This window comes from Ammodytes marinus (assembly GCF_949987685.1).
Source record: "Ammodytes marinus genome assembly, chromosome: 3".
In the NCBI taxonomy this organism is placed as follows: domain Eukaryota; kingdom Metazoa; phylum Chordata; class Actinopteri; order Uranoscopiformes; family Ammodytidae; genus Ammodytes; species Ammodytes marinus.
In genome coordinates, this window is record NC_137232.1 from 16,362,906 (window position 1) to 16,389,448 (window position 26,543).

Consider the following 26,543-nt stretch of genomic DNA (forward strand, 5'->3'; position numbering starts at 1 on the left):
TATGTATTTTTCACTATTGTATTGCATCATTGTCTTATCTCTTTGTCTTAGATTCTCTTGTGTGTTCTTAAGACATTGGTTATTCTTGTATGTTGCATTGTTGGGAACTTGAGATTAAAGAAATCCATTACCATCGACTGAGCCTGTATTTTTGGTCCATTTGATAAATAAAGACACTTGACAATTGTTGCATAATATAAGCCCACAAAATCTGTAAAAAAAACGATGCCACATTGTGCTTGGCATGACTGACTTTACGGGTATTGAGAAGTAATGGTATTACTTTAGCATGACAGCGTGCAACTGGTGTACCCTACTTGATGGGAAACAAAACCAACATCAACACTTGTTACACTGAGATGCAGCAAACAGGGTGAAGGGGCGGTGATGGCTAAAGACGAGAGAGTGAAAGGGGATTGCATTACATGCCATTAAGTTACAGTGTCTCCAGTGGAGACTTCGGTGATACGATGAGGATCCGAACACGCAAGCTTTCTTTTTGACAGACGCAAAATCTGCTTCTCCGTCGAACGGTTCTTGAGTTTTATATCACAACTGAAAATCAACGGGAAAGAAGGTAAAGTTTCGTGTCTCTCTGGTGAATGGTTATTTAAGTCACGTTTCTGAAAGTGTCTGTTTGTGTCATCTGCTATTGATGTAATGGATTTCTTTATTACGCAAAACATTTAGCAATTTTCAGATTATCTTTAATGAGTGTTAACGATACAACGAAAGTATATATTTTTTTATCGGTCATTTCCTATGAACTGAAAAATAAAAAAAATATCTGTCAAATGTTAAAGTTGTTACTACAGTTTTAACATTTTTTTTCCGCTGTCTGAAACATCAAAGCTTACACTGTCACTTGATCTCATATTCCCCGTCTTGTTATTTCTCATCCATTCTCACTGTTGCGCTGCAGCAGTTAACATGTCACAGCTGTATTACAAGAATACTGACAACTCGTCATACAGGGACCGCATCCCTCTTAGGATCGTGCGGGCCGAGTCTGAGCTCTCTGCCCTGGAGAGGGCCTTCCTGTGGGCAGTGGAGAAGGGGGACTATGCGAGCGTCAAACAAGCCCTTGAGGAGGCTGAGATCTACTTCAGGATCAACATCAACTGCATCGACCCCCTGGGACGCACGGCGCTGCTTATTGCTATTGAAAATGAGAACCTGGAAATCATTGAGCTGCTGCTTAGCTTTAATGTGTATATAGGTGATGCCCTGCTGCATGCCATCCGCAAAGAAGTGGTGGGGGCCGTGGAGCTGCTACTGAACCACAAGAAGCCACGAGGGGAAAAACAGGTACTGTAGATGCATGCTTGTTTGGGCAGCAGAAGTCTCATCGTCGTGCGTCATTGTTAGCTACAAATTCCAAAATAAATGGGTCAGTGGGCAAAGCAACACCGTGAAGTTCCTCTAATCTGCTTCAATGGGATTTGATTTTGCATTATTTATTTCCTTATTCACGAAACAATTTGCCAAACTTTCAAAACTATTTTATGATGCACTTCAGTTAGGCTTGTTTTCATCATTCCCTTCAAAAAAAGATATATAGATATGAATTATATTATTAAAATTATGTCCCTACCAATTTAAAGAACCAGCACAGTACGGCCTATGTCAGAGGATTTGATGTATATCTAAGAGATATGAAATATGTGCTTTCCTTTCTCATTTAGTTTAGGAATAGCTCTACAGAGAGATTAAGGAGATATTTTGTTCCAGCAGCTAGGCTTTTTAATCATGACTACTGATTTGATTTTTGCACATTGCTCATTTGCACATCCTAATATTGTTATTTATTCCCTATTTTTAACCTTCAATTTTTACTATGGTAGTTGATTGTACCCCCGTTGGCTGTGACCATGCTTGTGTTATGTTGTTACTGTATGTATTTTATGCTCTGTTGTACAGACCATGGTGGCGAACCAGTTGGATCAATAAAGTAAATCCAATCCAATCCAGCTTTGTTTACTTTAGGAATCAAACTCTTTTATTTTCTGCTAAACATTGTCCACAGTGTGTGCATAAGGCAGTTTGATACAGCCTCCAGTTGTTATTTATCACTGCTGGATCTCGCTGTAATGGACTGGGTGTATTCTGTGAAGAAAGAAAAAAAGGTTGAGTGCAGTTCCTTCCAACTAGGAAGATACTTTGAGGCCAGATGAACCACAAGCCATTAGCTGTGTGTTTGGTATTGTCAGAGGCAAAGCCCTGAGACACATCAATTTAGACCAAATCCAACCAGCTGTTTCAGTCCCTGTGAACTGCAATGTTTCTTTAGGAACTATTGGGTAAATAATCATGTACTGTACATTTCCATATGTTCATTTGTGTTTTCCTCTCTTGACTTTTTGAAAAGGTCCCACCAATGCTGCGGGACAAACAGTTTTCAGATTTTACCCCAGACATCACTCCAATCATCCTCGCAGCCCACACTAACAACTATGAGATCATCAAACTTCTGGTTCAGCGAGGGGTTTCTATACCTCAGCCACATGCTGTGCGCTGCAACTGTGTGGAGTGCGTGTCCAGTTCAGACGTGGATGGCCTGCGTCACTCGCGATCTCGTATCAACATCTACAAGGCCCTGGCCAGCCCGTCACTCATCGCCATCTCCAGCGAGGATCCCTTCCTCACGGCCTTTCAGCTGAGCTGGGAGCTGAAGGAGCTCAGCAAAGTGGAGAATGAGTTTAAGGCAGAGTACGAGGAGCTGTCTCGAAGGTCTAAACAATTTGCAAAGGACCTCTTGGACCAGACCCGAAGCTCTAGAGAGTTGGAAATAATCCTCAACTACAGTGATGACATCAACCCTCTGCTGGATGAGAATGCTAATGATTTGTCCCGACTGAAACTGGCCATCAAATTTTGCCAAAAAGAGGTAAGCTCTCTGTTGGTTTTGATAGGCTCTTTGTCACATGAGCGCTATGGCCAGCACAGTGCAGTACAGTGGAAAAACATCAAACACACAGCATAGGTACACAAACAGACATATTGTGAACTGACAGTACATGTACAACTTCATACATATTGACACTTCTTAAAAAGAAAAAGAAAAGAACAACATGGCATAAGTAGGCTATAATATTTGATTATCAACATGCACTGGATAACATGAACAGTGCCAAGATGAGCCATACATGGTCTGAGATGGGTGGAGATGGGAAGGAAGTTTTGATCAACATGTAATTGCCAGGCTGGCACTTAGCAATGCATTACAGTAGCCCTCTTAGGCAGTCCCATGACAATAGGATAATTAGGGATAATGATGTTATAAGTGATGGCCATTTCCCTGAAATACATACTCATAATATTTTAATTAGGGAGGGAACCTTTTACTGTCTTTTAACGTCTTTGGAGTATTTTTTTCCCTGAATGGATGCGCTCTTTCTTTTGTCATTTGTTGTGAAAGCTACACAACAATGGACACATTGTCATTAGACTGTACCAGTTAGAATATTTAAGATATTTAAGTAGTATTGTTGAAGTTTATAATGGATTATCCAGTATATATATCTATAAACACACACACACAACACATCATGGATGTTTGCTCAACACAGCAGGTGAAAGTATAAACTGGTTTAAGAACACTTTTGGTCTTCATCACATTTCTAAACAATTTAATGTCTGTATTTCTCTGCACACTGGGAATACAGTATATATGGCAGCCTTTAGCTGTGTCTTTTATTTGTACCAATCTCTAAACTTTGGGTCTTGTTTGTATAAAGAAGTTGTGCATTATTCAGTCAAATAGTCAAAGCCTGATACAACCTGTGCAGCACTGCTCATCTACTAAATTCAAATTGTGTCTTCAGGCTTTAGTACATGAATGAGGTATTGTGACATATCTGTTTTAATTTGATGAGGAGGTTGGAAAGACCATGTGTGTGACTTTTAGCAACTCTATATGCAACAATTGGTGTCAACAATTGTGAACTTCAATGTCTCAGTGGCTATTGGTTTTTATCATAGATAAGTGTTGATTTCTTTGGTCAATACAAACATACATTTTAAATTGATCATCTACTACTTCTTCTACCACTACTACTGCTGGCCAAATTACAAAAATATAGGCAATATGGCCAAGAAATCAGAAAACTGAACAAACCTACACAGTTTTGGATTGCTTCATTCTACTAAAGTTTGATAATAACTTTAGTATAAGCCTTAATTACTTAATTTGACTTTGAAAACAGAAAAATTAAGAGGTTTTGAACCAGTTAAATCATTTTCCAATAATACAAAAAGTGCAGGCAATGTACAGCTGTGCCATCCATTTTTTGTATTTAAGTATTAACCCTATATAAATGGCTATATTTCAGGTTTTTGCTTCTCATTCATCATCCATGCACAAACTCACAGCAGTGAGCTACCAAGCAGGGGGCTGCCCTACACACCAGCAATTTGTCTTGCTTAAGCATACCACACCTGGCCATGTTGGTATCGAACCAGGCTAATATTGTATGACCCGTAATACCTCCTGAGCCTAAGTTACCATTTAACATCCATTTGACCAGAAATACAACTACAGAAATAACAGAAACTGGGTTACCATTTTGGACTATTAGCTGTATTACCTTTTTTGTCCGAACACAACACAATGATTGTGTAGTTTAATTTCATCATAGGAAAATTTCGAAGTGGAATTAAAAATCCTAACTCACAAAAATACACAGGATGCCATATAACCTGAGAAGTCTTATGTTTTTCTGCTGTTTACTACTGAATGAAAGTGCTATCTTCCGAATGTTCACTATTAGCTTCATTAATTAACACTACGCAGTATGCCATCATTATGAATGTGCCTTAGGACAGAATGAATACTTGTTTTTGAAGGGGGGGAATGGTGTGAAATGTAGATGGAGCAAATTTGACCTTCCAAAAATGTCCACAGATAAAATCTGGCCAGGCCAGATGCCCCCAATAGCCTCCAGTCATAATAAGGCAAGTCAACATATCACATATAGACGGATAGGAAACATTAAAAATGTCAGATTATGCATTGATAGACGACCTCATCACCCACAAAGTAATGCTATATAATGGCATAATGGGAATCCATTTGGCTGTAATTTGGTTAAATTGAAATTAACTTCCATCAGATATATCAAATCTCACAGGGCAGAGAAAAAATGTGTTTGGGAAAAAGATTTAACATTCACGTCTTAACAGATGATTGGACTCTTGTCTTGCATGCTGTCTGTTATTTTCTTTTTCTTTCTTTAGTTTCTTGCCTCTCTCTTTCTGTCCAACGGGGAGAAGACTGTTGAAGCATGTTTTCTCCATCTCTCGTTGCCCTTGGCTGTGGTTAGTAGCAGGACAGCTATGTTATATGTGGAGAGTTGTTTGGTCCAAATATTTCCCAGATTTCTGCTGGTACTCCCTGTACGAATTACATGTGCATATTTTCCAAATGCTCTGTGCAGCCTTACAATGTACCTGATTAGGGCTGTTGTTTTTGATTAGCAACTGAAAATCATAACAATCATGGTCTGAGGTTATTATACTAGTGGTTTAATTTCAGTTTAGACTTCATAAAACTAAGATGAAGCTACAGATGTCTAAAAATGACATATGCTTGTTTATATTTAAAAATATCAGTGCTATCCAGACTTTACATATTTATTTAGTTTTTAGGGGATGCCAACATAGGGCACTGATAATATGTAGTGCAGTGCACATCCTGTCACTGACATTTTGATTACAGCACTTACTGTCTTGAAAGTTTGTTTGTTTGTTGTTTTGCTTTGTCCATCATTTTGTTTTTGTGTACTGTTTGGCTGTTGTGGACGGGAATAATTGAGCAATTTTACGTTTAATGGCCTTTATTCCTACTGTGTCCATCCTTATCTGAATGGATTTCTAAGATCCTCTATATAAAGGATAGCTATAAGTTTAGTAAATATCTCTTTCTCTCATGTCTCTCCCTCTTTCTTTCAGTTTGTTGCTCAGCCTAACTGTCAGCAGCTGCTGGCGTCTCGTTGGTATGATGAGTTCCCTGGATGGAGGAGGCGTCACTGGGCAGTGAAGTTCATCACGTGTATTTTCATTGGCCTGCTATTCCCTCTGTTATCTTTCTTTTACCTGATCTGTCCAAAGAGCCGCTATGGCTTATTCATCCGTAAGCCCTTCATCAAGTTCATCTGTCACACTGCTTCCTACTTGACCTTCCTCTTCCTGCTCCTCTTGGCCTCACAGCACATAGCGTCTGCAAACGCCGACTATCAGGGCCCAGCACCCACTACGGTGGAATGGATGATCCTGCCCTGGATTCTTGGTAATAATCGACACACACAAACACACACTTAACGCTTTGCTCTTTTTACTGTACATCTGTACCCTGAAGTCACACCCATTTGAAGAACGTCAAACTAAGGCTCTTACTGTTGTGTGACAGTGTTACAAATGAAAATGACATGTGTTGTTTGTTCATCTCTCCAAGGATTTATTTGGACTGAGATCAAACAGATGTGGGATAGTGGTTTAGAAGACTACATGGATGACTGGTGGAACCTAATGGACTTTGTTATGAACATGTTGTACCTTTCAACGATTTCTCTGAAGATTGTTGCCTATGCAAAGGTACTGTACATTTACACAGTAAGATATACTTGACAGCCATGGATTCTAATTGTATTTTGATATGATTATCTAGTTAAACATCCCAGCATTTTCATTGAGCTGCAATCTGAATCAAATCTTTCCTAAGCATAAATTGTATAATGTATATCTATTCTCATATTTCTTTGTAGAAAAGTCAACTGTGCTGGAAATTGTGACATTTTGAAGCATTCATTTCTCGTGATAGAATAATGTATTTCTATTCTATTTTTTATTTTATTTTTCACAGTACAGTGGGCCCAAACCCAGAGAAAGCTGGGAAGAGTTGCACCCAACTTTGGTGGCAGAGGCATTGTTTGCCATTGCCAATATCTTCAGCTCCTTGCGCCTCATCTGCCTTTTCACTGCCAACTCCCATCTAGGCCCCTTACAGATCTCACTGGGCCGCATGCTCTTGGACATCCTCAAGTTTCTCTTCATCTACTGTCTAGTGCTGGTGGCCTTTGCCAATGGCCTCAACCAACTCTACTTTTATTATGAAACAGATGGGGTCAAAAATTGCAAGGGAATTCGCTGCAATGAACAAAACAACGCCTTCTCAACGCAAGTTAAATATTGTCAAAGATGCAGTGTTGATAATTAATATGTTTGTTTTTCACCATCGCTTAATGTGATTTATGGTTGCTTGCTTTTCAGGCTGTTTGAGACACTGCAGTCGTTATTTTGGTCTATATTTGGCCTGATTTCCCTCTACGTGACCAATGTGGAACCAGCCCATGAATTCACTGAGTTTGTGGGCTCTACCATGTTTGGCACGTACAATATCATCTCCCTGGTAGTGCTTCTGAACATGCTAATTGCAATGATGAACAACTCCTACCAGCACATTGCTGTGAGTGGTGTAGCCTCTTACCTATTTTACAGTTACCCCACTAATTTGTCTTGTTTGTAAATTGCTTTTTGTGCTCCTTTTCAGGATCATGCGGATATAGAGTGGAAATTTGCAAGAACAAAATTATGGATGAGCTATTTTGAAGAAGGGGGAACTTTGCCTTCTCCATTCAACATAATACCCAGTCCAAAGTCAATTTATTATATAATTGGATGGATCAAGATGTATTTGGTTAAGGGAAGAAGCTTACAAAGGCTTGAAACCTTCCAATCTGTGGGGGTAAGGAGTGTCCAGAGATTTTCTTGATATCTATGTTTTCAGCGGTTTTCTGCCTGTTTGGTATTATGCCCTTATTGCAATGGCTCCAAAAGCATTAGGAGTAAATGAGTATACCTGTTCACTTCAGAAATTCATTAGGCACTAGGTTCATGCATGTCATAAGAATTCCTATTAAGAAATGATTTGTAAAGATAGAACCGTTCACCCTAACGTTGAAAGCAGAAATAACATGTGTTGCTTTGTTCATGGACTGTTTCTCTTCTTTAATTGTAGAGACGTGCAGCCGAAAATGTTCGAATGAACCATCAGTATCAGGTAATTTTTCCATAATATACTGCAAATATTTGATGTTTTGCTTTTAAAAGAGTAAACCATCATAGTTTTGTCTTAAAAAATAATGTGTCTTTTTTAAAGGAAGTTATGAGGAACCTCGTGAAGCGGTATGTGGCTGCAAATATCAGAGATGCCAAGACGGAGCAAGGGTTGACAGAAGAGAATTTCAAGGTTCAACACTGGAACCTCAATTATCACAGTTTGTTTCTTTCTGTGTAATCTCTGCAGTTGTTTAATCTCTGATTTCTCAATAATTGATAGGAGCTCAAGCAGGATATCTCTAGCTTCCGGTATGAAGTCCTGGGAATGATGAAGGGTAAACCACAAGGAGGCGGGGTTGGGGGTCAAGTTGTAAGCTCAACATTGGCTTATCCTGGAGCCTCCTTCATATATTCCCCCAAATTCCTCAATGAGGAGCCTCAACAGAATCTGAGTCCCTTCGATGGGACCAGAGCTGCCAACCCCACCAGCTCTGTGGACTTCAACAGGCAAGCCAATGGTTCAGTTGTTACATCCGGTACAGGACAGCCACAGAATGAGCTATCCAAGGATGTCTCAGATGCTGGGTCCATACAGAGACAAATGGGACTCCCCTCTCAGCAATGTGATGAAATATATGCATTGTCAGAGGAAGATATGTCGAGACCTAGTGGAAAAAAAACAAAGAAACTCCATACTGAGAATGTTACTGTGGAAGTGTTGCAGAATGTGCAGAAGGCCATTCAGGAGATTGAACATTCTTGCAAAGAAAACTCAGAGAAAGTGGGAAATGGGCCAAAAAAGATATAAAAATTGATCTGTCTTTATAAAGTGGGAGGTGCGAATCATGTTTGTTTCAAACCTTTTCTGGATATATTTGTCATTTTTGCATCCGTCCTCCATACAAAAAGTTGAATGAAACAAATTTATAATCCAATTTAAACAGTTATATGGTTAAATTATACATTCAGTTTAAATAACAGTGTGTCTTGTAATGTATATAATGATATAATAATTGAATGTCATCTCATTATCTAACATGCATTCAGCTCTGATATCAGATGTAAACAATAGAGAGTAAGGACTGACACCCTGAGTGCCGTCTTAATGCTCTGGGAATTATGAAGCAAGTTGGTGATTCACCTTGAGCATTTTAATCCAGAGAGCCCTCGCGCCCTGCTGCCTATCCTTTCCTCTTCTACCTTCAACTGTCTTATTACTGTGAGATGCCAAGGTATTTAAAATCTCTATATACAGAAAGTACTATTACTCCTCATATGCCGCAATTATTTTCATTTTTGCTCAATATAAATATAGTGCAAAAAAGTAAACAATATAATTTGTGTTTGAAGACCTGTGCACATTTTAAATTGAATTCGGACCAAATAACAGATTCAAAAGCTAGAGATTTGGGTCAGTTTCTCTTTTACACCACCATTACTTTACTTACCTGTTTAGGGCAAGAGAACGTTTTACTATTAATTCCGTTGTTGGACCAGAAGATGCATACAATGCACTCTAGTTGAGATGGTTTTGAAGGATGTATTGCTCAACCATGTGCACCATCTATTATAAAACAGAGGCCCTGTGTTTGTAACTTGTAATGCAATGAAATTACAATTCGATTAAATAATAAAGAATGATAATTCAAAGCAGCATTTCTAGCTTTTTTGTTGACTAATTTACATCACAACATGTGTATCCCCTTTTTTCAGCTTGCTATATTTCCCCTCCATATACTGCCTTTTCTTACACGAAGATGGAGACTAAATGACACAACATTGCATAAATCGGCCTTTTTCTCAATTTGTGTTACTGCTAAAATGTTCTTTCCCAACTTGTTTACTGGAGTAAAGATTCCAGAAAATAGTTTACCTTCTCTCTGGCTGTATATACAGCGACCACTCTAACAGTTTACACGGACATCCTCCTGAGAGATGTTTCTCTCGAACTTTGTGTCCCAACACTGCTTATGGTTCTGTTGCACTCTTGTATTTGCAGAATAAATGCTAATTTAGTGCATAATAAAATTCCAAACAGACAATAATGCATAAAATATGATGCATTTCTACAGATTAAGTTGCTCAAAAGTAAATGCATTTCTTAAAGCTTGCTTCATCTTGACCACCGACAACATTAAAATGATGCTTACATGTTAATGCATCACTATTAGTAATGATGCAATAATGTAAACCAACTCCCAAAGGGGCCATTCTTCATGAGTGCTTTTGCATCATGTCCATTTGCTGAAAACACACCACTGAGAGTTAATAAGACTCACTAACCAGCTTGGCCTCTTCTGGAAACAACTGTTTAAAATAAATTATTTCTCTTTTGTTTGACACACACACACACACACACACAGGCCCAACATACTGTATATGGATACATAAAAGGACCTTTATCCATTATATGCAATCACTAACATCGACTAGAGTTGTTTGATGCACAGTAATTACAGATTATGCTAATATTACAGAAATGGAGAGTAGTACAATTCGTTTTCAGTTATATAAGTGATATAATATGAAGGTTTAGAATTGTATAGCGATACTCATATTTGCTTTAGTAAGCCAATTAGCAGATTATTTGGTCTTTGTTCCATATCTGAAGCTCATGCTTGATGAAAAAGTGTTTCCATTATTAAAATAGGCTTAATAGCAAGTTACAAAGAGAGGAAACTGTACTACGTACTATTTTCTTTCTGATAAACAGCATTTGTTTATTTGTGTGTCAGTGTCTTTGAGAGTGTCCTGATTCAAGGTTAAAAAATCCATTATGCATTTGATAATCAATGTAGTGGGTTAATGGATGCAATTAGTTTTTCATGCAACCAAGTAAACCCTTTACTTTGAAAACTGTCTGCCCTTTGGAATGTAGAGATTGTAAAATGAATGTTTTCCAGTTTTTGGGACTATAGGAAGGATGAAACCGAGTTAGGATTTAGTTTTAGTTTATTTAGTTTAGTTTATTTGTTTATAGTTTCGTGGACAGTCCCCTTTGAGAAGGAGCAGCTTTAGCCTATTTGGCTAATTTCCAGCTGTAGTCCCCGGCCATTTAATCCTTATCTGCTTTTTAAAGGCCTTTCAAGTGACTGATAAAGTGTCATCTTTTAAATCGACATTTGTTTTGCTAGATGGATAATATAATAATAATAATATGCACAACTAATATGCAATCTTATGAGGCCTCTGGGTGTTGGTCACAAATCTGTGCAGAATTGGATTATGGGCTGTGTCTTTTCCTCTTTTTTTTTTTTTTTTTTTTTTCTTTTTTTACAATCCATTGATTTAGCAGGCCAGGAGGAAATGACTTTCCCATTCACATTTGGAACATCTGGCCAGCCAGGAGGTGGAACAACATGTGGCAGAATAAATGGTGTAAGTGATGCCACTTGGGTATGCTGGGAGTAACAACTTGTAAAGTTTAACAACAGCTTCACTAATCACTAATCTGTCTGGTTGGCCTGAATGAATGGATACAGTCTTCTAAATGTAATCAACCGATGGCAAGGTAATTTTTCTTATTAGTAAGGAGTAATTGACTTTACTTTTTTTAAAATAACCAAACCAAAAAACTAAAGAGACCAAAAAAAGATTGTACACCACATCATAAAGTAGCTGTTTTAATATGTGTGACACATGTGTAATGGTGTTTATAGTTTGGAGCCTATTATCATTTCCTTTTAACAATTCTGGGAGTTCACTTTGTGCTTTTGAAATCCTGTGCCTGTTTCACAGACACACAATTATGTTCAAAGTGTTTAATGTGTCTGTAGTTGTAGCCAGGACACTACTGTTACCATGTAAGTAAAAATGTCTGTTTCATGTTAGCTTTTGTGTTTAAATAAAACTTGCCAATCAGTTGGAGATAAAGATACATATTTTACTCTTTAAAAGTCTGGTGAAGATCAATGAGTATTTAACAATATGATAAGAGCAGTTGGACAGTTAACCAGTTTAATTAAGTAGGAATACTGTTGTCCAGATTTCGAACTGGAAAAAAGTAGGTTTGTCTGGTTCTTGGCTTAATGGGAAGTCTGTCGCACTTTATATGAGGATTTATCACAGTATGTATTCCCTCTGACTCACTGGCTGCACTCCCTCCTACCACTAGGTGGGGCAAACCACATGTGCATCTCAAAGATGTATGCAACTAGTGCATAGTGGCATTTATTGAGAGCAGAGATTATGAAAGTGTATTTGTTTATGGTCCAAATAAATTATACTTTTACAGAAAAGATAAAGCTGGATTCCATCTGATCAATATAAATGTCTCATAATGGTCTGCTCAGCCTCAGAGCTCTAGAAATATGTTAAGCTATGTTGTAGCGGTACACTGTAAAGTATATTGACATGTGCAAATATTCTAAAAACTTATTATTGAGTTGTTGTTTTTTAGAACAAAAAGTGTGCCAATGTGTCCAGGTAATATTACCTGTTTTCAATGCAATTCAATCAAGATATACTGATTTCAAATAATTAGTATTAAGATAACTCTGTTTTCATGCTGGAGCTGTAATGTGACTGACACAAGTAAAATGAAGAAGTCTAGAACGTGTTTACATTAATCTTACAGTGAGGATTGCATCACAAATGTATGCACCTATAAATCTGCATAAAAGAGTAATGGCAAATATTACAAAACCTTTTGTTAATGTGGTGTTGGTCACACCCAAAATATGAGAATATTTCTGTAATGATCCTGAAATAATTAAAAATATAAAAAGATCCCAATTATAATTCATCATAATTCATCACACAAACAAGCCCAGTATATTTATGCATATAAATATGTTTTTGACTGGTTCTAGGTGGTCCACATGCATGAAAAGTTGCCTTCCCTCTTGAGGGGGGGTCTAAGACTTGTGGTATATAAGCTCCCACTCCGAGTCTTCTCCCGTTACTCTGGGTCTGGAGGGGCTAGCTAAAGCAATCAAGGATGAAGCTTCTTTTTGTGGCTGCCTTTACACTCTTTGCGGTGTCTACATTTGACAAGGCTGACTCTTCAGCTTATGACAAAATAGTCCACCACAGTCGCATCAGGGCAAGAAAAGAAGGGTAAGCTAATCAATATTTCTTTCATGATTATTTTGGAGTTTGTCTTTTACACCCTTGTGATGCAATGTTCTTTTCATTGTGCATGCAGTAGATTGAGCCTTGATAATTACAGGCATCGGTATTTCTTACAATTTATGCACATTTCTATATATTTTTTTGTTTATAAAATCTGACATATTGTTTTGTAGTCAGAATTGTTTTACAAATTACTTATTGATGGCATCTGCCATGAAATGCTATATTTCAGTTAGAAAAGGTGTAAACCAGCAGAGTAATAGTTTTCGATCCATACATCAAATCTGACAAATCAATTTCATATCCAGCAGACTTTTCACTATTCATATTGGACTGACAGATTTCAGAAGCAGCAGGGGTAGTTGCCGAAATAATTATTCACACTTCACTCTCTGGAGTCTTAGCCAGCAGGGCTGTTACATAATAATTGAAATGTGAATAATTTCAGGGTTTCCATAGAAACCTAGTGATTAATGCTTCATTCCCATTTTACTCAATTCTCAACAGACCTAATGTCTGCGCACTCCAACAAGTCATGGGGACCAAGAAAAAGTACTTTAGTACTTGTCGTAATTGGTACCAAGGGGCCATCTGTGGAAAGAAAGCGTAAGTGTTTTTTCACCTTTCTCCTGTTTAGAGATGAATATTACAAGCAAATCCAATGACTCAAATGTTTAACCTGAGCGTCAGTCATGTGCGTTTTTTTGAAAATCTAGCATTTCTCTTCAGTGTCTGCTTCTTCTTCTTCTTTTTCTTATTGCTTCTGCTCTGAGGGGGTTTCTTGCATGGAAACTTGAACGTTTCCATAGAGACGGACATCTGTTATCTTACTTTGGGTTGAACTACAGCTTAAAACGAAAAACACATTTAAGCATGCAGCCCTAAATCCTTTGTATTGAATACTGTCCTGTTTGATCCTATAAACTGAAAGTCAGGCTTTTCATAACTTAGGAAGCCTGGTCGCTGTTGGACGCCACAGTGGTGAACCACTGATTCCAGGATATGATGTGGCTGCAAAATGTTGACTGTATTCTTGAATGGAAAAGCGTTTAACTCAATCATTATGAACAACCCCCTTTTCTCTTATTGTTCCAGCCCTCTCAGCACTTTTGTGTTTATACATGGATCGAAGCCAGGCCTATTTTACAATCTTTCCCCTCTCTCTTCATGCACACACACACACACACACACACACACACACACACACACACACACACACACACACACACACACACACACACACACACACACACACACACACACACACGTGTTCAGCTTGCCCTCTATGCTTGCATTATGCCTAAATCCTGTGTTAGTCTCTAAATATGCTTCACTCTTCATGGTGAATACACACTGGAGACTGAACTTGGCAAATGATATTATGTGTAACAGCCAAATAATTTGATCTATTTAAAAGGTGCACTATGTAACTTTGGGTGTGTCTGAGATGTGAACATTTTCCAAGGTATATTCTCAAAACTGAATAAACAAACTTTCCTCACAGGAAAATGGGACCCCGGGAATCATGTATGAAGTAAGCTACCTTAAAAGTTACTTCTTAAAAGTTTCACTGTTGTTGTTTACAGTGGCAGGGCCCACAGATTAGTTAACAAACATTTTTAAGTCTTATGTTGGGTTGCAGGTGTCTTAAAATTATTTTGCATCGACTAATGATGATATAATTTTTCAATAATGACAATCACATGTAGAGAAAATGAGTTTTGTGAACTAACTGCAGGCTCTGCAAATGTAAACGAATCCCCCTCCTTTGAAACTGCATAGTGCACCTTTAATAAGTCTGAAATGGTTCTATAGAATCGATCAAAATACCTTGACCAAAGCTTCATTCACATAGTTAATTGATTCGCATATGCTCATTCAAGCTCTTATGAAAGCACTCTGTACAACTACGTAGTATTGTGTATTCCAGTTTCCACAATTATTTATTTGGAGCAGAGCTGCACATGACTTAACCATAGATAGTAAATAATGGACTTAACTTACATTGGAAGATTAATTAAGGACAAAGTATATATTTTTTTAAATGTTCATTAAATTGGTTTCTGATTCACGGAATTCACAAGCAATTCCAAACCATGTCTTCAAAAAGCTCAGCAGAGGTTTCTCAGCAGTTCACAAGCTGAATAATAAGTCTTACTTACTTACTTACTATTGTTTTATACTGTACATACACTTGTAGTTGTTCCAGTCAGCATAACATTCAGTGGAGCTGATATAAAGGCAAACAGTTTCCCAATGAATCAGCTGTAAATTGGGCGTGTATCATAATTGACAACATGAACAAACAATTTTGACATCAGTGACACTGTACCAAACTGATTAAAACCGATTAGGACTACAACTGGAATTAAGGGAAAACTATAAGACACAATACAATAAGACATATCCCACTGTTCCTATAAGTAACAGTGTAAGTAACCATTTTAATAGCCTTTAAATTAATTCAGGCTAAATGACCAAAACTATCTAATGTGGCCTAAGCTTCCAGTTTTACTATAGCCCCTCTCAATTGTTGCTCAGTCTTACTTTTCTATACTTGTCTTAACCCACAGAGGTTTTATTCAACTAAATAAAAGTATTTCTGCTTCTAGCACAACTTTGTCTCCAAGATGCTTTGTTAAACTAAACTTACAAGTGATGGGCTAAGTTGGAATAAAGACACACACCGACACAATTATGTTTGACAAGGTTATCAAAGTCTTAGCGGGACTGTTCTTTTATAGAGATGCTGACAAGTTAAAAATTTCCAACTGCATGGCCAGACATGATCCCTCTGTGTGGGAGGCCAATGTAGCGAGCGTTTTGCTGACTCTGCCCCAATGGGGCTTGTGTGATCTCATCCTAAGCCCTCCAACTCCATCAAAGTTGATTCAAATACAGCTGTTAAAAGGGTGCAGTTAGCCATGACCCACAAGCCTCACTTTGTACCCTATGTTAGACATCAACAGTTGATAACAGCTGTGAACAACCCACTAACAAAAACAACTCTCCAACTAAGTTAACTACTATTATTAAGTCATGGATGGCTAGGGATCACAGGCAATCCACATAATGTATTTCTTGTATGTTGTATATTTGTACAGTGATTATAACTGGATGCCTGGATGATGTTGTTACTATTTGGCATCATTATTTTAATCTGAAAAATGGTTGGGGATGGGGGGCTTTCCTGTTAGACAATAAAAACGGTGTAGTCTACAGTAATGAACTCCCCAGCAGACTCTGGAAGCATGTGGAAGCATGTGGTTTGATCCATGTAGGTGTTCTTTATGTCTTGTGGGCCTTTTCATTGTTGCATTCCCATTGGTTACTTGAGGTCAGGTGTACATCTCCAACTGTCTGGTCTTCCAAGAGCTGGAAACAATTCTATTGTTCCAATATGTTGAAACTTGCTGACAATTGGTTTAGTCAAGTTTATATGTAGCAGCTGAACTTTGAATTTTACTACCCTCCTCAGGCTATGATATTTAGCACTGTTTACAGTAAGTGGGGAGGACACACTACTTCTCACATGGTTGCCCAACCGCAAGTAAACATTCCTCATTTGTATCTGATTTATCCAAACAGAAATCACACTGGTCAATCTCTAAATTGTAAAAGTCTGTAAAAACTCAAATTGGGTCAAATGTTTCCATACAGACCACTAAACGCTTTGAATGTTCCATGTATCAACCAAAATGTCCTACAACTCAACTCTAATTACACTGCAGTTTTTCAAGGGCAAAGTATTAATGTTTCTGAGGTTAACCAAATGCCAAGTACAGTAGAGTCCAAAGTAAGTTTGTTGCTTCAAAGAGACGGTCTTGGTAACATAAATCCACTACTCTAATGGTAGCAGAGTCCTTGAGGGACCTTTTCCATTAGGTTTTGGCCTATACTGTTGGATCACATCGTTTGTTGGTGTAATGAAGGAAATTATAAGTGACATCTCAACACTGAATCATAACACCAAAAACACCAACCAGCGAATGATGATTCATCTACAAACGTGGCAACCAGAACATGTATAGATTTCTTAAACATCTTTGTTGAAATGTTCTTGTAAATAGTATTTCAAAGGATGTGCTATCTATTTGGGGTGGTGACAACTTTTGTGATCTTTGTGTTCTGCAGAACTGTGCTTTATGAGTGCTGCCCAGGGTACATGAAGATGGAGGGCATGCGTGGTTGCCCTGCAGGTACAGTGTGCTACAATATGTTCAATGTATATTGTAAAAAGGTTAAATGAGGCCATATCAACCAACTGCACAGCAGCTGTGTGCTATCTTTGAAATCAGACCAAATAAACTACAAGAGGATACTTAAGCATATTGTCAACACATGTTGAGTCTTTTCCTTTTCAAGCCCCAAATATTTAAAATATATATTTTTTTATTTTTTTAAAGAGGACAGGCTTAAATTGAATAATGCTTATTATACATGTATTTCTTAGTGGCTCCAATCGACCATGTGTATGGCACCTTGGGTCTTGTGAAGGCCACCTCAACCCAAAAATACGCCGACATTTCTAAGCTAAGGCCTGAGATTGAGGGATCTGGATCCTACACCTTCTTTGCCCCCAGCAACGAGGCTTGGGACCTTTTGGATGATGTGAGTCATAAACAATAAAATAACTGTAGAAACCTCTCTATCTGTGAGGTTTTCTAATCTTATTTTTCTCACCTAAAAGGAAATGAGGGGTGCACTAGTCAGTAATGTCAACATTGAACTGTACAACGCTCTGCACTACCACATGGCCAACAAACGCCTTCTGACCAAAGATTTAAGGAATGGATTGACAGTCACCTCCATGTACAATGACCTTGGTCTCCACATTAACCATTACTCCAATGGGGTGAGTAATATCATTCAATATTACCATAGCAATCTCAAGTGTTCAAAAATAATTTCAATGGTGTTACATTGAATTGCATATTATACGCAGGTAGTGACAGTGAACTGTGCCAGGATTATCTATGGCAACCAGGTTTCAACCAACGGAGTTGTTCATGTCATTGACCGTGTTATCAGCGCGGTTGGAAACACTATCCAGGATGTCATCGAAGTAAACGATGACCTGACGACTCTGAGTGTGAGTACATAAATTCAAGGATAGAAATAATGTTAACACCTTAAAGTCAAGGACTCTGAAATAATAGCAAATATTATGCACAGATGGGTCATGCTGGGTTGTATGGGAGTTTGATGTGCAGGCATCTAAGGGAATTGAAAAGCACATTCAGAGTTTGCACTGATTTGGAACTTTATTATATCTATCCTCTGCAGATGTTACTACTATACTTTATTGTTATTTCTGTTAACTAAACCTAATTCTGCTGGTGAAATCACCATATAGGATATTGCTCAAAGCTCTGGAATATTGGAGAAGCTGGGTCAGCCAGGACATTACACTGTCTTTGCCCCCACCAATGAAGCCTTTGAGAGTCTGGGCAGCGACGTGTTGGAGAGACTTCAGAGCGACAAAGACGTCCTCAAAGGTAAAACAGACTTTTATTGTTAGACTGCCGCTGCTGTTCCTTAATACTCTAAAGTTCACTAAAGGCCTCTATAAACATTGCAGCGGAGACTAAGCTATCAACTGTAGCAAACTAGGACCATATTTACATTTCATGACGAAGGTTCAGGAAAATAAATACCGTGATTCCCTGGCGGCACATCTGTTGGACTAAGTCACCCGTAAAAGGGATTTTTTTCACACGTTCAACTTCTTGCAATTCAAAACAGATGAAGCCACAATGTCTGGAACTTACACACGTTTGGCAAGTTGTACGTAACAAAGTTGTGTCTGAGAGTAAAAAAAATCATGCATGACATTTTGGGTGGAATACATCATTTGACACTTAGATAATATTTTTTCATTTTCATTTTCCTACAGTTATGTATACTGTGAGTAGGACATTTGCAAGTAGCCTATTGTACCACAATAACATTGGCATATTTTGTTTCCGAACATAGAGGCAGGAAACAGCTGCTTCGTTGAGCAAACTGGTCAAATTGGCAGCCACCCAAACTATTTTTATTAGCCCATAGCTAACCCTGTGATGTTCGATCAGACCATTCCACACAAAGTTCAACAGAGCTGTGAAGAAATCAAGACTTCTCACTCAAGGACCAAAGGGATCCAAGGGGTCTAAAGGTTCCCAGGCTGATATATCCTCAGCTGCAGTTTATAAGAAAGAACATAAAAACAGCCCATGTAGCCAACTTACTCCGTATTCAAATAAACCTCAACTCATACTGCACCACATTTTCATTTAAATGTTTTTGTCTCCCTTGTTTAGCTCTTCTTAATTTCCACATCCTGGACTCAGTCCAGTGCTCTGAGGCCATCATGACTGGCACCTCTTATGAGACATTGGAGGGTAACAGCATTCAGATCGGCTGTGATGGTGATAGCTTAACAGTCAATGATATCAAAATGGTGAAGAAGAAGGACATTGTCACTTCCAACGGTGTCATCCACCTTATCGACAAAGTGCTCATGCCAGACTCAGGTTGGACCCCCAATTTCTTCTTTCCCAGTAGTTTAAATGTACCTGGTTTACTACATTTTGCCAGGTGGTTAGTATTTCTCTGTCATGTATTTTTCAATGGTTTTGGGATTTTCTGTGCCCTTTAAGCTAAACAGGTGATGGAACTGGTGGGAAGTTCTCAGTCAACCTTTGGCGACATGGTGTCCGAGCTGGGACTTACTGCTGAGATGAGTCAAGATGCTGAGTACACTTTGCTGGCTCCCCTCAACGATGTCTTCACTGGTGAGTCATTTACTAATCATAACATCATGCATGGTACCTTTCTTTTCCTCTCTGTAGTTGGTTGAACATGATCCCTGGCTGCTCCACAATTAAATAAAAAGCCATATTTTTTATGTCCCCTTGCATGCTAACTCATGTAGCCTAGAAAAATGAATATGTATGCACATATATGGAGCATCAGGGAGATTATACATAAAATGCAGCCATTTTATGCCACGAAAGATCAAAAACACACTTGCCCGGCGAACATTCCTGGATTTCAGCCAAAGGGAGGAGAGATGTTTTGTTTCTGCAACAGGATTGTGTATCCAGGCAGGATACTTTTATCTTTATAGGCTTAACGCTTTTAAAGGGGTGTAAGGAATGCAAAAGGCGGCAACGGCTGGATGTTATATGAGCTTTACATTCAAACTGTAAATTATTCCAGTGACTGCACATGGTTCACCTTCAAAACTGTGCACTAAATCAAGCCAGTGATAGCAAATATAGTTTTGCTCACAGTTGGAGTTGTGGCTGCTGCTTTTTGGAAATTTTGGCCATAATAATAGAAAAAAAGAATATATAAATGACATTTCTGTTTCTAAGGTTAATTAATTTGATGTACATGTACAATATTGCTGGTATGTTTGATTGTTTATTCTTGAAATGTAACACAATTGTTTCCTCTACAGACGAAGTGATGGCCATTGATCAGAGTATCCTCAAAGTCATTCTGGAGAACCACATCGTGAAGACTAAGATTGGCCTGGGACAGCTGTACAATGGCCAGCGGCTAGAGACCATTGGTGGAAAATTCCTGAGGGTCTTCATCTATCGCACAGTGCGTCCCTTTTCTCTGGAGTTCTCTGAAATGGTGGCTTGGTGCCACCAAACACACACTATATGAATTACTCCTTTCATTCGACCATCAATCCTCGTATCACTGAGACGTAACATTAATCCCCTTGCCTTCAATTTGTGGGTTATTTCTGCAGGCTGTGTGCATTGAGAATTCCTGTCTACTGAGAGGCAGTAAAGAAGGGAGCAACGGGGCCCTTCATCTCATGACGACTCTGTTGAAACCAGCGGAAAAATCTTTGTTCGAGATTCTGACCGAAAATGGAAGTTTCAAGTAAGTGCAGAGCAATGTTAGTCAAAATGCACTGTGGAATTAAAATGCAGCGCTTAAACCCCCATTAAATCCACATGGCACATATGGGAATGGGAATGGGAAAGTGCTGTTGTTGCAATATGTAGGCTTAGCCCTCGTGGTTCCTTTCACAGCCAACTTACTGTTTTCTTCTCTATGCTGCAGGATCTTTTTGTCTCTGATGGAAACTGCTGGCTTGACTGATGCTTTGAAACAGGAGGGAGACTTCACTCTGTTTGCCCCAAGTGATAAGGCTTTCGCTGGTCTGAGCGACAGTGATATGACATTGTTGAAGAGTAGGACTCCCTTTCTAAATGTTCCGTTTTTAGCATGGCTACTTCAAAATCATAGACACAAGTTTATTAATTATAGTTTATACGTTTGCCTTTTTTATTTAAGGTGACATAAACGCTCTCAGAACCATTCTTCTGTATCACATGAATAATGGTATCTTCATTGGTGGTGGTTTGGAAGCTGGGGTGACAAACCTTCTCAAGTCTTTCCAGGGCAGCAACCTCAAAGTGATGTTTGTAAGTATTCAGTGCAGCAAGTCTTAACATTTCTTATCTTAGGAAAATACACTATACCTGGAGCAAATCAAGTTTTATACCATTCATCATCTTTAACTATTAAATCTGACATTGGTATGACAATTATAATTCAATTATTTAGTAAAATGATGGTTGTAGTGTCAACCATCATTATCTAATCAAATACTATTCTCAATTTGAACTCAATGACTTTAATAAGCTTAATTAAGACAGAGTTCATTGCTCATATTATAAAACCCAGCTTGGTTCAAGCTCCTCATTTTGTGGTTTTCTTGTCTGTAATGGTTTATAACTGTCTCCCTCAGGCAAACAACACTATGCAAGTGAATTCTGTCACAGTCCCTGAGTCGGACATCATGGCCACAAATGGAGTGGTTCACTTTGTTGACCAAGTCTTGTATCCCGCAGGTACAGCTTTGAACTGTTGCCTTTGTTAAAATTCCCTTTCCTTTTTATAAATCTGTCAAAGGGTGCACTGTTGTTTATGGCCGTTGTAAAGGACCAGCTGCTGTTAATAATGCCCTGCACTTTTTTCCAGATATGCCTGTTGGAAGCCAGGATCTCCTCGCACTATTGAAGAGGCTTGTCAGCTACATGCAAATCAAGGTGTCATCTTAAAAATAGATTTCTTGTTATTGAAGTTGCCAGGCCAAAGTGCAAGGTGCAGTTTTCTGTGTGCAGGTTTCTTATTTAGTCCTATGGTTGCCAAAATACCTGTCTTGAAAACCAGCGTTGCAGATATTTAAGTTGTTTTGACAAGAGTGACATTTTGTTAATGTGTAATATCCTATAACTATTCTATATGATTTTTACCCTTTTCACAGTACATTTCAGGATTCAGGTATCAGGAAATTCCCCTGACATTCATGAGTAAGTACTAGCAAAATAATAATGGATATTGTTGTTATTGTTATCTTGTTGTTTTATTTATCGAATTATAGTATTTTGAATCTCCGTAGAGGCATTCCTTGCTGTCATTAATGACTTTATATCTCCTGTTGTTTTTAGAGAGGATCATCACACGTGTCATCCAGGAAGGTACAGTAATAATAATCATCATCATCTGATTCCTAATCAGTAAAGTGTGACTTAAGTTTGATTAATGAAACAGTTGCATGCATACAGTTAGCTAAAACAAATAGGTAGGCTATACTGGCTGTTGAGTTGAAACATGTATTGACCAGTGATTGACCCTTTTCATCTCACACACACACACACACACACACACACACACACACACACACACACACACACACACACACACACACACACACACACACACACACACACACACATACACACATACACACAACTCTTAATACAGAGTGCAGTGCTGTTTGTAATTTCAATGAACCATGAAATGAACCGTGCCTTCTTTGCATGTACAGCTCCTCAGGTGACCAAAGTGACAAGGGTCATTGAGGGTGAACCCTCCATCACCAAGGTTACCAGGGTCATTGAAAGTCAACCCACCATCACCAAGGTTACCAGAGTCATTGAAGGTCAACCCACCATCACCAAAGTCACCAGGGTTGTCCAAGGTAAATATATCTCACTCTCATTCATATATCAGTCACTCTATACTGTAGATGTTTTTTTTTCTTTAAGACTCATGAATGCTTCTGTCTTCTACAGGACCTCAGTCAGTCAGCAGTAGCACCAGCAACATTGCCCTGGATGGTCAGTGAAACTTATTTTGATCATTCAAATAATTTTTATTTTTTTTATTGTCTCATTTCTTTTTTTTAGTATAATGATCAAGGGTGTCTAAAGTCATACTTTTCACTTTTCTGTACATCAGCCTCCCAGTGGTAAATATACTTTGATGTGTAGCGATATTTTTCCGAGTTATGAATATAAAATTATATGAGTTAAATTCAAGTGACTTTTAAAATTAATGTAATTAATACAAATAGATGATCAAATAGTCTCAAAAGAGATATAATGTAAATATTATACAATGACAGCTGTTTAAACACATGTGTAGATACAATGTTAATGTAAATGTTTAAAAAAATGATTCTTATAATTGGTATATTAAGGCTCATAAAGTATATGAGTAAGTATATAAAGTTCACCTTATGGATGTTCTTTTTCCTTCAGGAGTTGACGTTTCAGAATTTGAAGCAAATGCTAATTTGGACACTGACAGACTAAGCCAAATAATCAAAGGTGAGTTTTCTCAGTCTCTACGTCTGAGTGACTGGGAAAGAATAAATCATGAATAATGTGTGACTTGATATGTTTATTTGCCGTTGTAGAAGGCAGTCCTACGAGAAGAACCGGTCGCCGTAAAGTTTTAGGTAAAAGATAAAAGAAAATCCTGCACTTGTATGCAGTATGCAGCATAACCTGTGAGCTAGATCAGGCAGTCCTCTGCTACGTTCACATGGCATACTTCTTCTAACCAACGCAACCCCTTCAGTCATGGCGGGTGTACTTTAAGGAATAATCTGACATTTTGGGAAATATGCTTAGTTTCTTGCTGAGAGTTAGATGAGAAGTTGGTTACCATTCTAATGAAGGTGTTCATGTTGTCACCTAACCTTTAGCGAGAAAGCAAACAAACGTACTTCCTTAAATGTCTATTGTCTAACTATTTCTTAAAGCGGACTAAGTGCTGCAAACTTTGCTGCCAAGCTTGCTGCCACAACGTTTAAGCTATGCTGACACTTGGTGTTAACGCCGCTGCAGCTGCTGTTCATTCTGTATCACATTTCATGGGCCCAAAATGTGCCACATCATCCACCTGTAGGACTTGGGAGTCTATAAGTGATTACTCCCCACTCTCTCACTCTGTGCTGAGCTTTGTGTTTCCTTGTCGGGAGAGGTGAAATCAGAGCCTACACGCTACGACTTCAACACAGTACATACTATTCCACATGACTGACTGACATTTATTCATGGTTCCTTCCTTTTCCCTTTTTTTACCAGCTGGCGGCAGGAGGCAGGGAAGGGACTGAGCAGATGGACGGATGAGAACGATCAACGTTGTAAAGGCAGAGACACACATCATACCCAGCGGTTGCAACTGGTGCTTAATACATGGGAGAAGACTTAAAACCATCCTTGATTTCAAATATACTGTAATAGGTATAACTAACAGAAATAAAGCTACTCTCTTAAACAATTTAATGGTTCTTTGAATGTACAGTATAACTATTACGAATTTGCTATGTCCAATTCTCTTGGTTCCGCATATGTAGATTGTAGACAGGGTGCAAATGAACATTTTGGCATGACTTTAAAGACGAATCAGGGTGGCAAGAACATCTTTTAAAACCAAGCCATATAAGGTGGTAACATTCCAATTTTCAACTTCTCTAAGTCATTTCTAGAGGTGACGGGTAAAGCAAGGATATTTTACAGGCTGTTTGAGAAGATTGATAAATCTCAGCATGATAAATATTTTTAAATAAATGCGTGTTTTCAAACTTTATTTGTTAAATTCTTCTTATTTCTCTTGCTGTAAGTTATTTAAGGTTTAATTTAATTTTTTTTCCAGCTGTGTATCATTTGGAAAAATGTATCAAAATGCAGGTTTCTCCTTTTAATTTTTCTAAACATCTTGAAATAAAGTGAGTTCTTTTATGTAAACGTGCCGAGTTGAAAAGTGCATGGTAAGTGCTTGTTTGGCTCTTAATTGGTCAACATTGGAGAAAAAAAGAATATAAATATAATTTAAATTGGTAGAGAATATGCAAAGAGACACTTGAAGAATCAGAAATGTTTTGATGTTCAATGTCATATTTTGAGGTGATGGTGATTCCATGAGCTGTAAAGGAAGTGTCTCCCCCCGATGACACTGGTCATGGTGATGAAAGGGTGAAAAGGAATGCTGAAGATCTGGATGGATGAAAAATGGAGCGAAACTTCTTCTAAAGATCCCTGGGAAGACTGGTGGGGATGGAGGTAAATGGGTGGGGGTATCGATGTTATCGATCTGACACTGAAATAACAGCTTACGGCAGCAGAGAAAGGTACGCTTTTAAAGTTTGATGGCAACTAGATAATTGGCTCACAGAGGTCATGGCAAAATCTGATTTTTTTTGTTTAATTGAAAGAGAGAAGGCTTTCAGTCAGCTGGCTGATTTTGTTGTAAGTGGGGACTGACGCAGAAACAGAGACAAAATAATGAAAAGAATAAGCATGAAAGTCTTCCTTATTGAACTTACAGAGGGCTTCCTGACTGTGTTCTGTATTTCCAACTACAAGTCGTTAAATTACAAGCACAATTTCTGTCTCATCGTTTTACTCAATTAAAAAAACTCCATTCCTCATGAATAGTATATATCTCCATACAGACACTTACACAATACAAATCACCTATATAAGATGCATATTGGGAAAACAATCATCAATTATTAGGATTTATTTATTTATGCAAGGTATTTTGAAATAAACAAAAATGCTATATGTTTAGCACTATGATGTATGTGTTAATCATATATATACGTTGCTGTTATATATTGCCCCTATAGCATGCAGGGTGTGAGCAGATTTATGGATCAGGCCCAGCTTCTCTGTAATTTTGGCTCGTGTGCAAAACCTTTTAATGCACTTCAAGGCCTCTTGGATGAAAAATGGAGAAAGATCTGAGCAACAAAAGCTCAAACATGGCAACATGTTAAGAGAAGTATTTTGTTGATCTGTACTTTTACGATAAGAATAATTTATGGCATGCAATAACAGGCTTTATTGAGCCAGGCAGCTGGTTAACTGCTGCTTGAAGTGATTAAATTATCATAAATGCTGTTATTTAACGAGTGACACATTTAGTATCGGTTGTCTACAAAAATATAAGACTTTATTGTTTACTATACCGAATACCCAAAAGATATGAATGGCAAAAAATAGATGATATCCCTTAAACCCTCTACTTTGCATAAATAAACCTTCACATTCAAAATATCTGTGTTTTTAATTAATAATGTAATGTACTTGCTAACACTCCACCAC

The 26,543-nt window shown here is 38.1% G+C and overlaps 2 protein-coding genes across 4 annotated transcripts; both read left to right on the forward strand.

Annotated features, from left to right (window-relative positions):
* Positions 1 to 930: 930 nt before the first annotated feature.
* On the forward strand, positions 931 to 8,863 carry trpc4b (transient receptor potential cation channel, subfamily C, member 4b; the record flags this gene model as incomplete). The annotated part of the gene is made up of 10 exons (XM_080024747.1): positions 931 to 1,308; positions 2,369 to 2,887; positions 5,950 to 6,286; positions 6,452 to 6,591; positions 6,860 to 7,173; positions 7,267 to 7,462; positions 7,547 to 7,741; positions 8,015 to 8,056; positions 8,156 to 8,245; positions 8,336 to 8,863. The coding sequence occupies 10 exons, from the start codon at positions 931 to 933 to the stop codon at positions 8,861 to 8,863; spliced, it is 2,739 nt and encodes a 912-aa protein (XP_079880873.1).
* Positions 8,864 to 12,953: 4,090 nt separating this feature from the next.
* Positions 12,954 to 25,185, forward strand: postnb (periostin, osteoblast specific factor b). 3 transcript variants are annotated; one of them, XM_080053850.1, is made up of 23 exons: positions 12,954 to 13,113; positions 13,636 to 13,734; positions 14,633 to 14,662; positions 17,263 to 17,327; positions 17,582 to 17,739; positions 17,819 to 17,983; positions 18,074 to 18,220; positions 18,485 to 18,626; positions 19,431 to 19,643; positions 19,770 to 19,904; positions 20,576 to 20,724; positions 20,879 to 21,015; positions 21,199 to 21,329; positions 21,433 to 21,563; positions 21,890 to 21,992; positions 22,123 to 22,190; positions 22,409 to 22,454; positions 22,593 to 22,622; positions 22,973 to 23,125; positions 23,220 to 23,264; positions 23,688 to 23,756; positions 23,846 to 23,887; positions 24,519 to 25,185. In XM_080053850.1, exons 1-23 carry the CDS (start codon positions 12,995 to 12,997, stop codon positions 24,545 to 24,547), a joined length of 2,406 nt encoding a protein of 801 aa, XP_079909976.1. In that variant the 5' UTR covers positions 12,954 to 12,994; the 3' UTR covers positions 24,548 to 25,185. The 3 variants fall into 3 exon arrangements, with proteins under 3 accessions (XP_079909976.1, XP_079909978.1, XP_079909977.1); XM_080053852.1 differs by lacking the exon at positions 23,846 to 23,887; XM_080053851.1 differs by lacking the exon at positions 14,633 to 14,662.
* The last annotated feature ends 1,358 nt before the right edge of the window (positions 25,186 to 26,543 follow it).

Coding starts and splice junctions, on each gene's coding strand:
- postnb (XM_080053850.1), top strand. CDS start 12,995: ATGAAGCTTCTTTTTGTGGCTGCCTTTACACTCTTTGCGGTGTCTACA. Junction 17,740..17,818: donor CTTGGGACCTTTTGGATGAT/GTGAGTCATAAA, acceptor CTCACCTAAAAG/GAAATGAGGGGTGCACTAGT. Junction 23,888..24,518: donor CGGTCGCCGTAAAGTTTTAG/GTAAAAGATAAA, acceptor TTTTTTTACCAG/CTGGCGGCAGGAGGCAGGGA.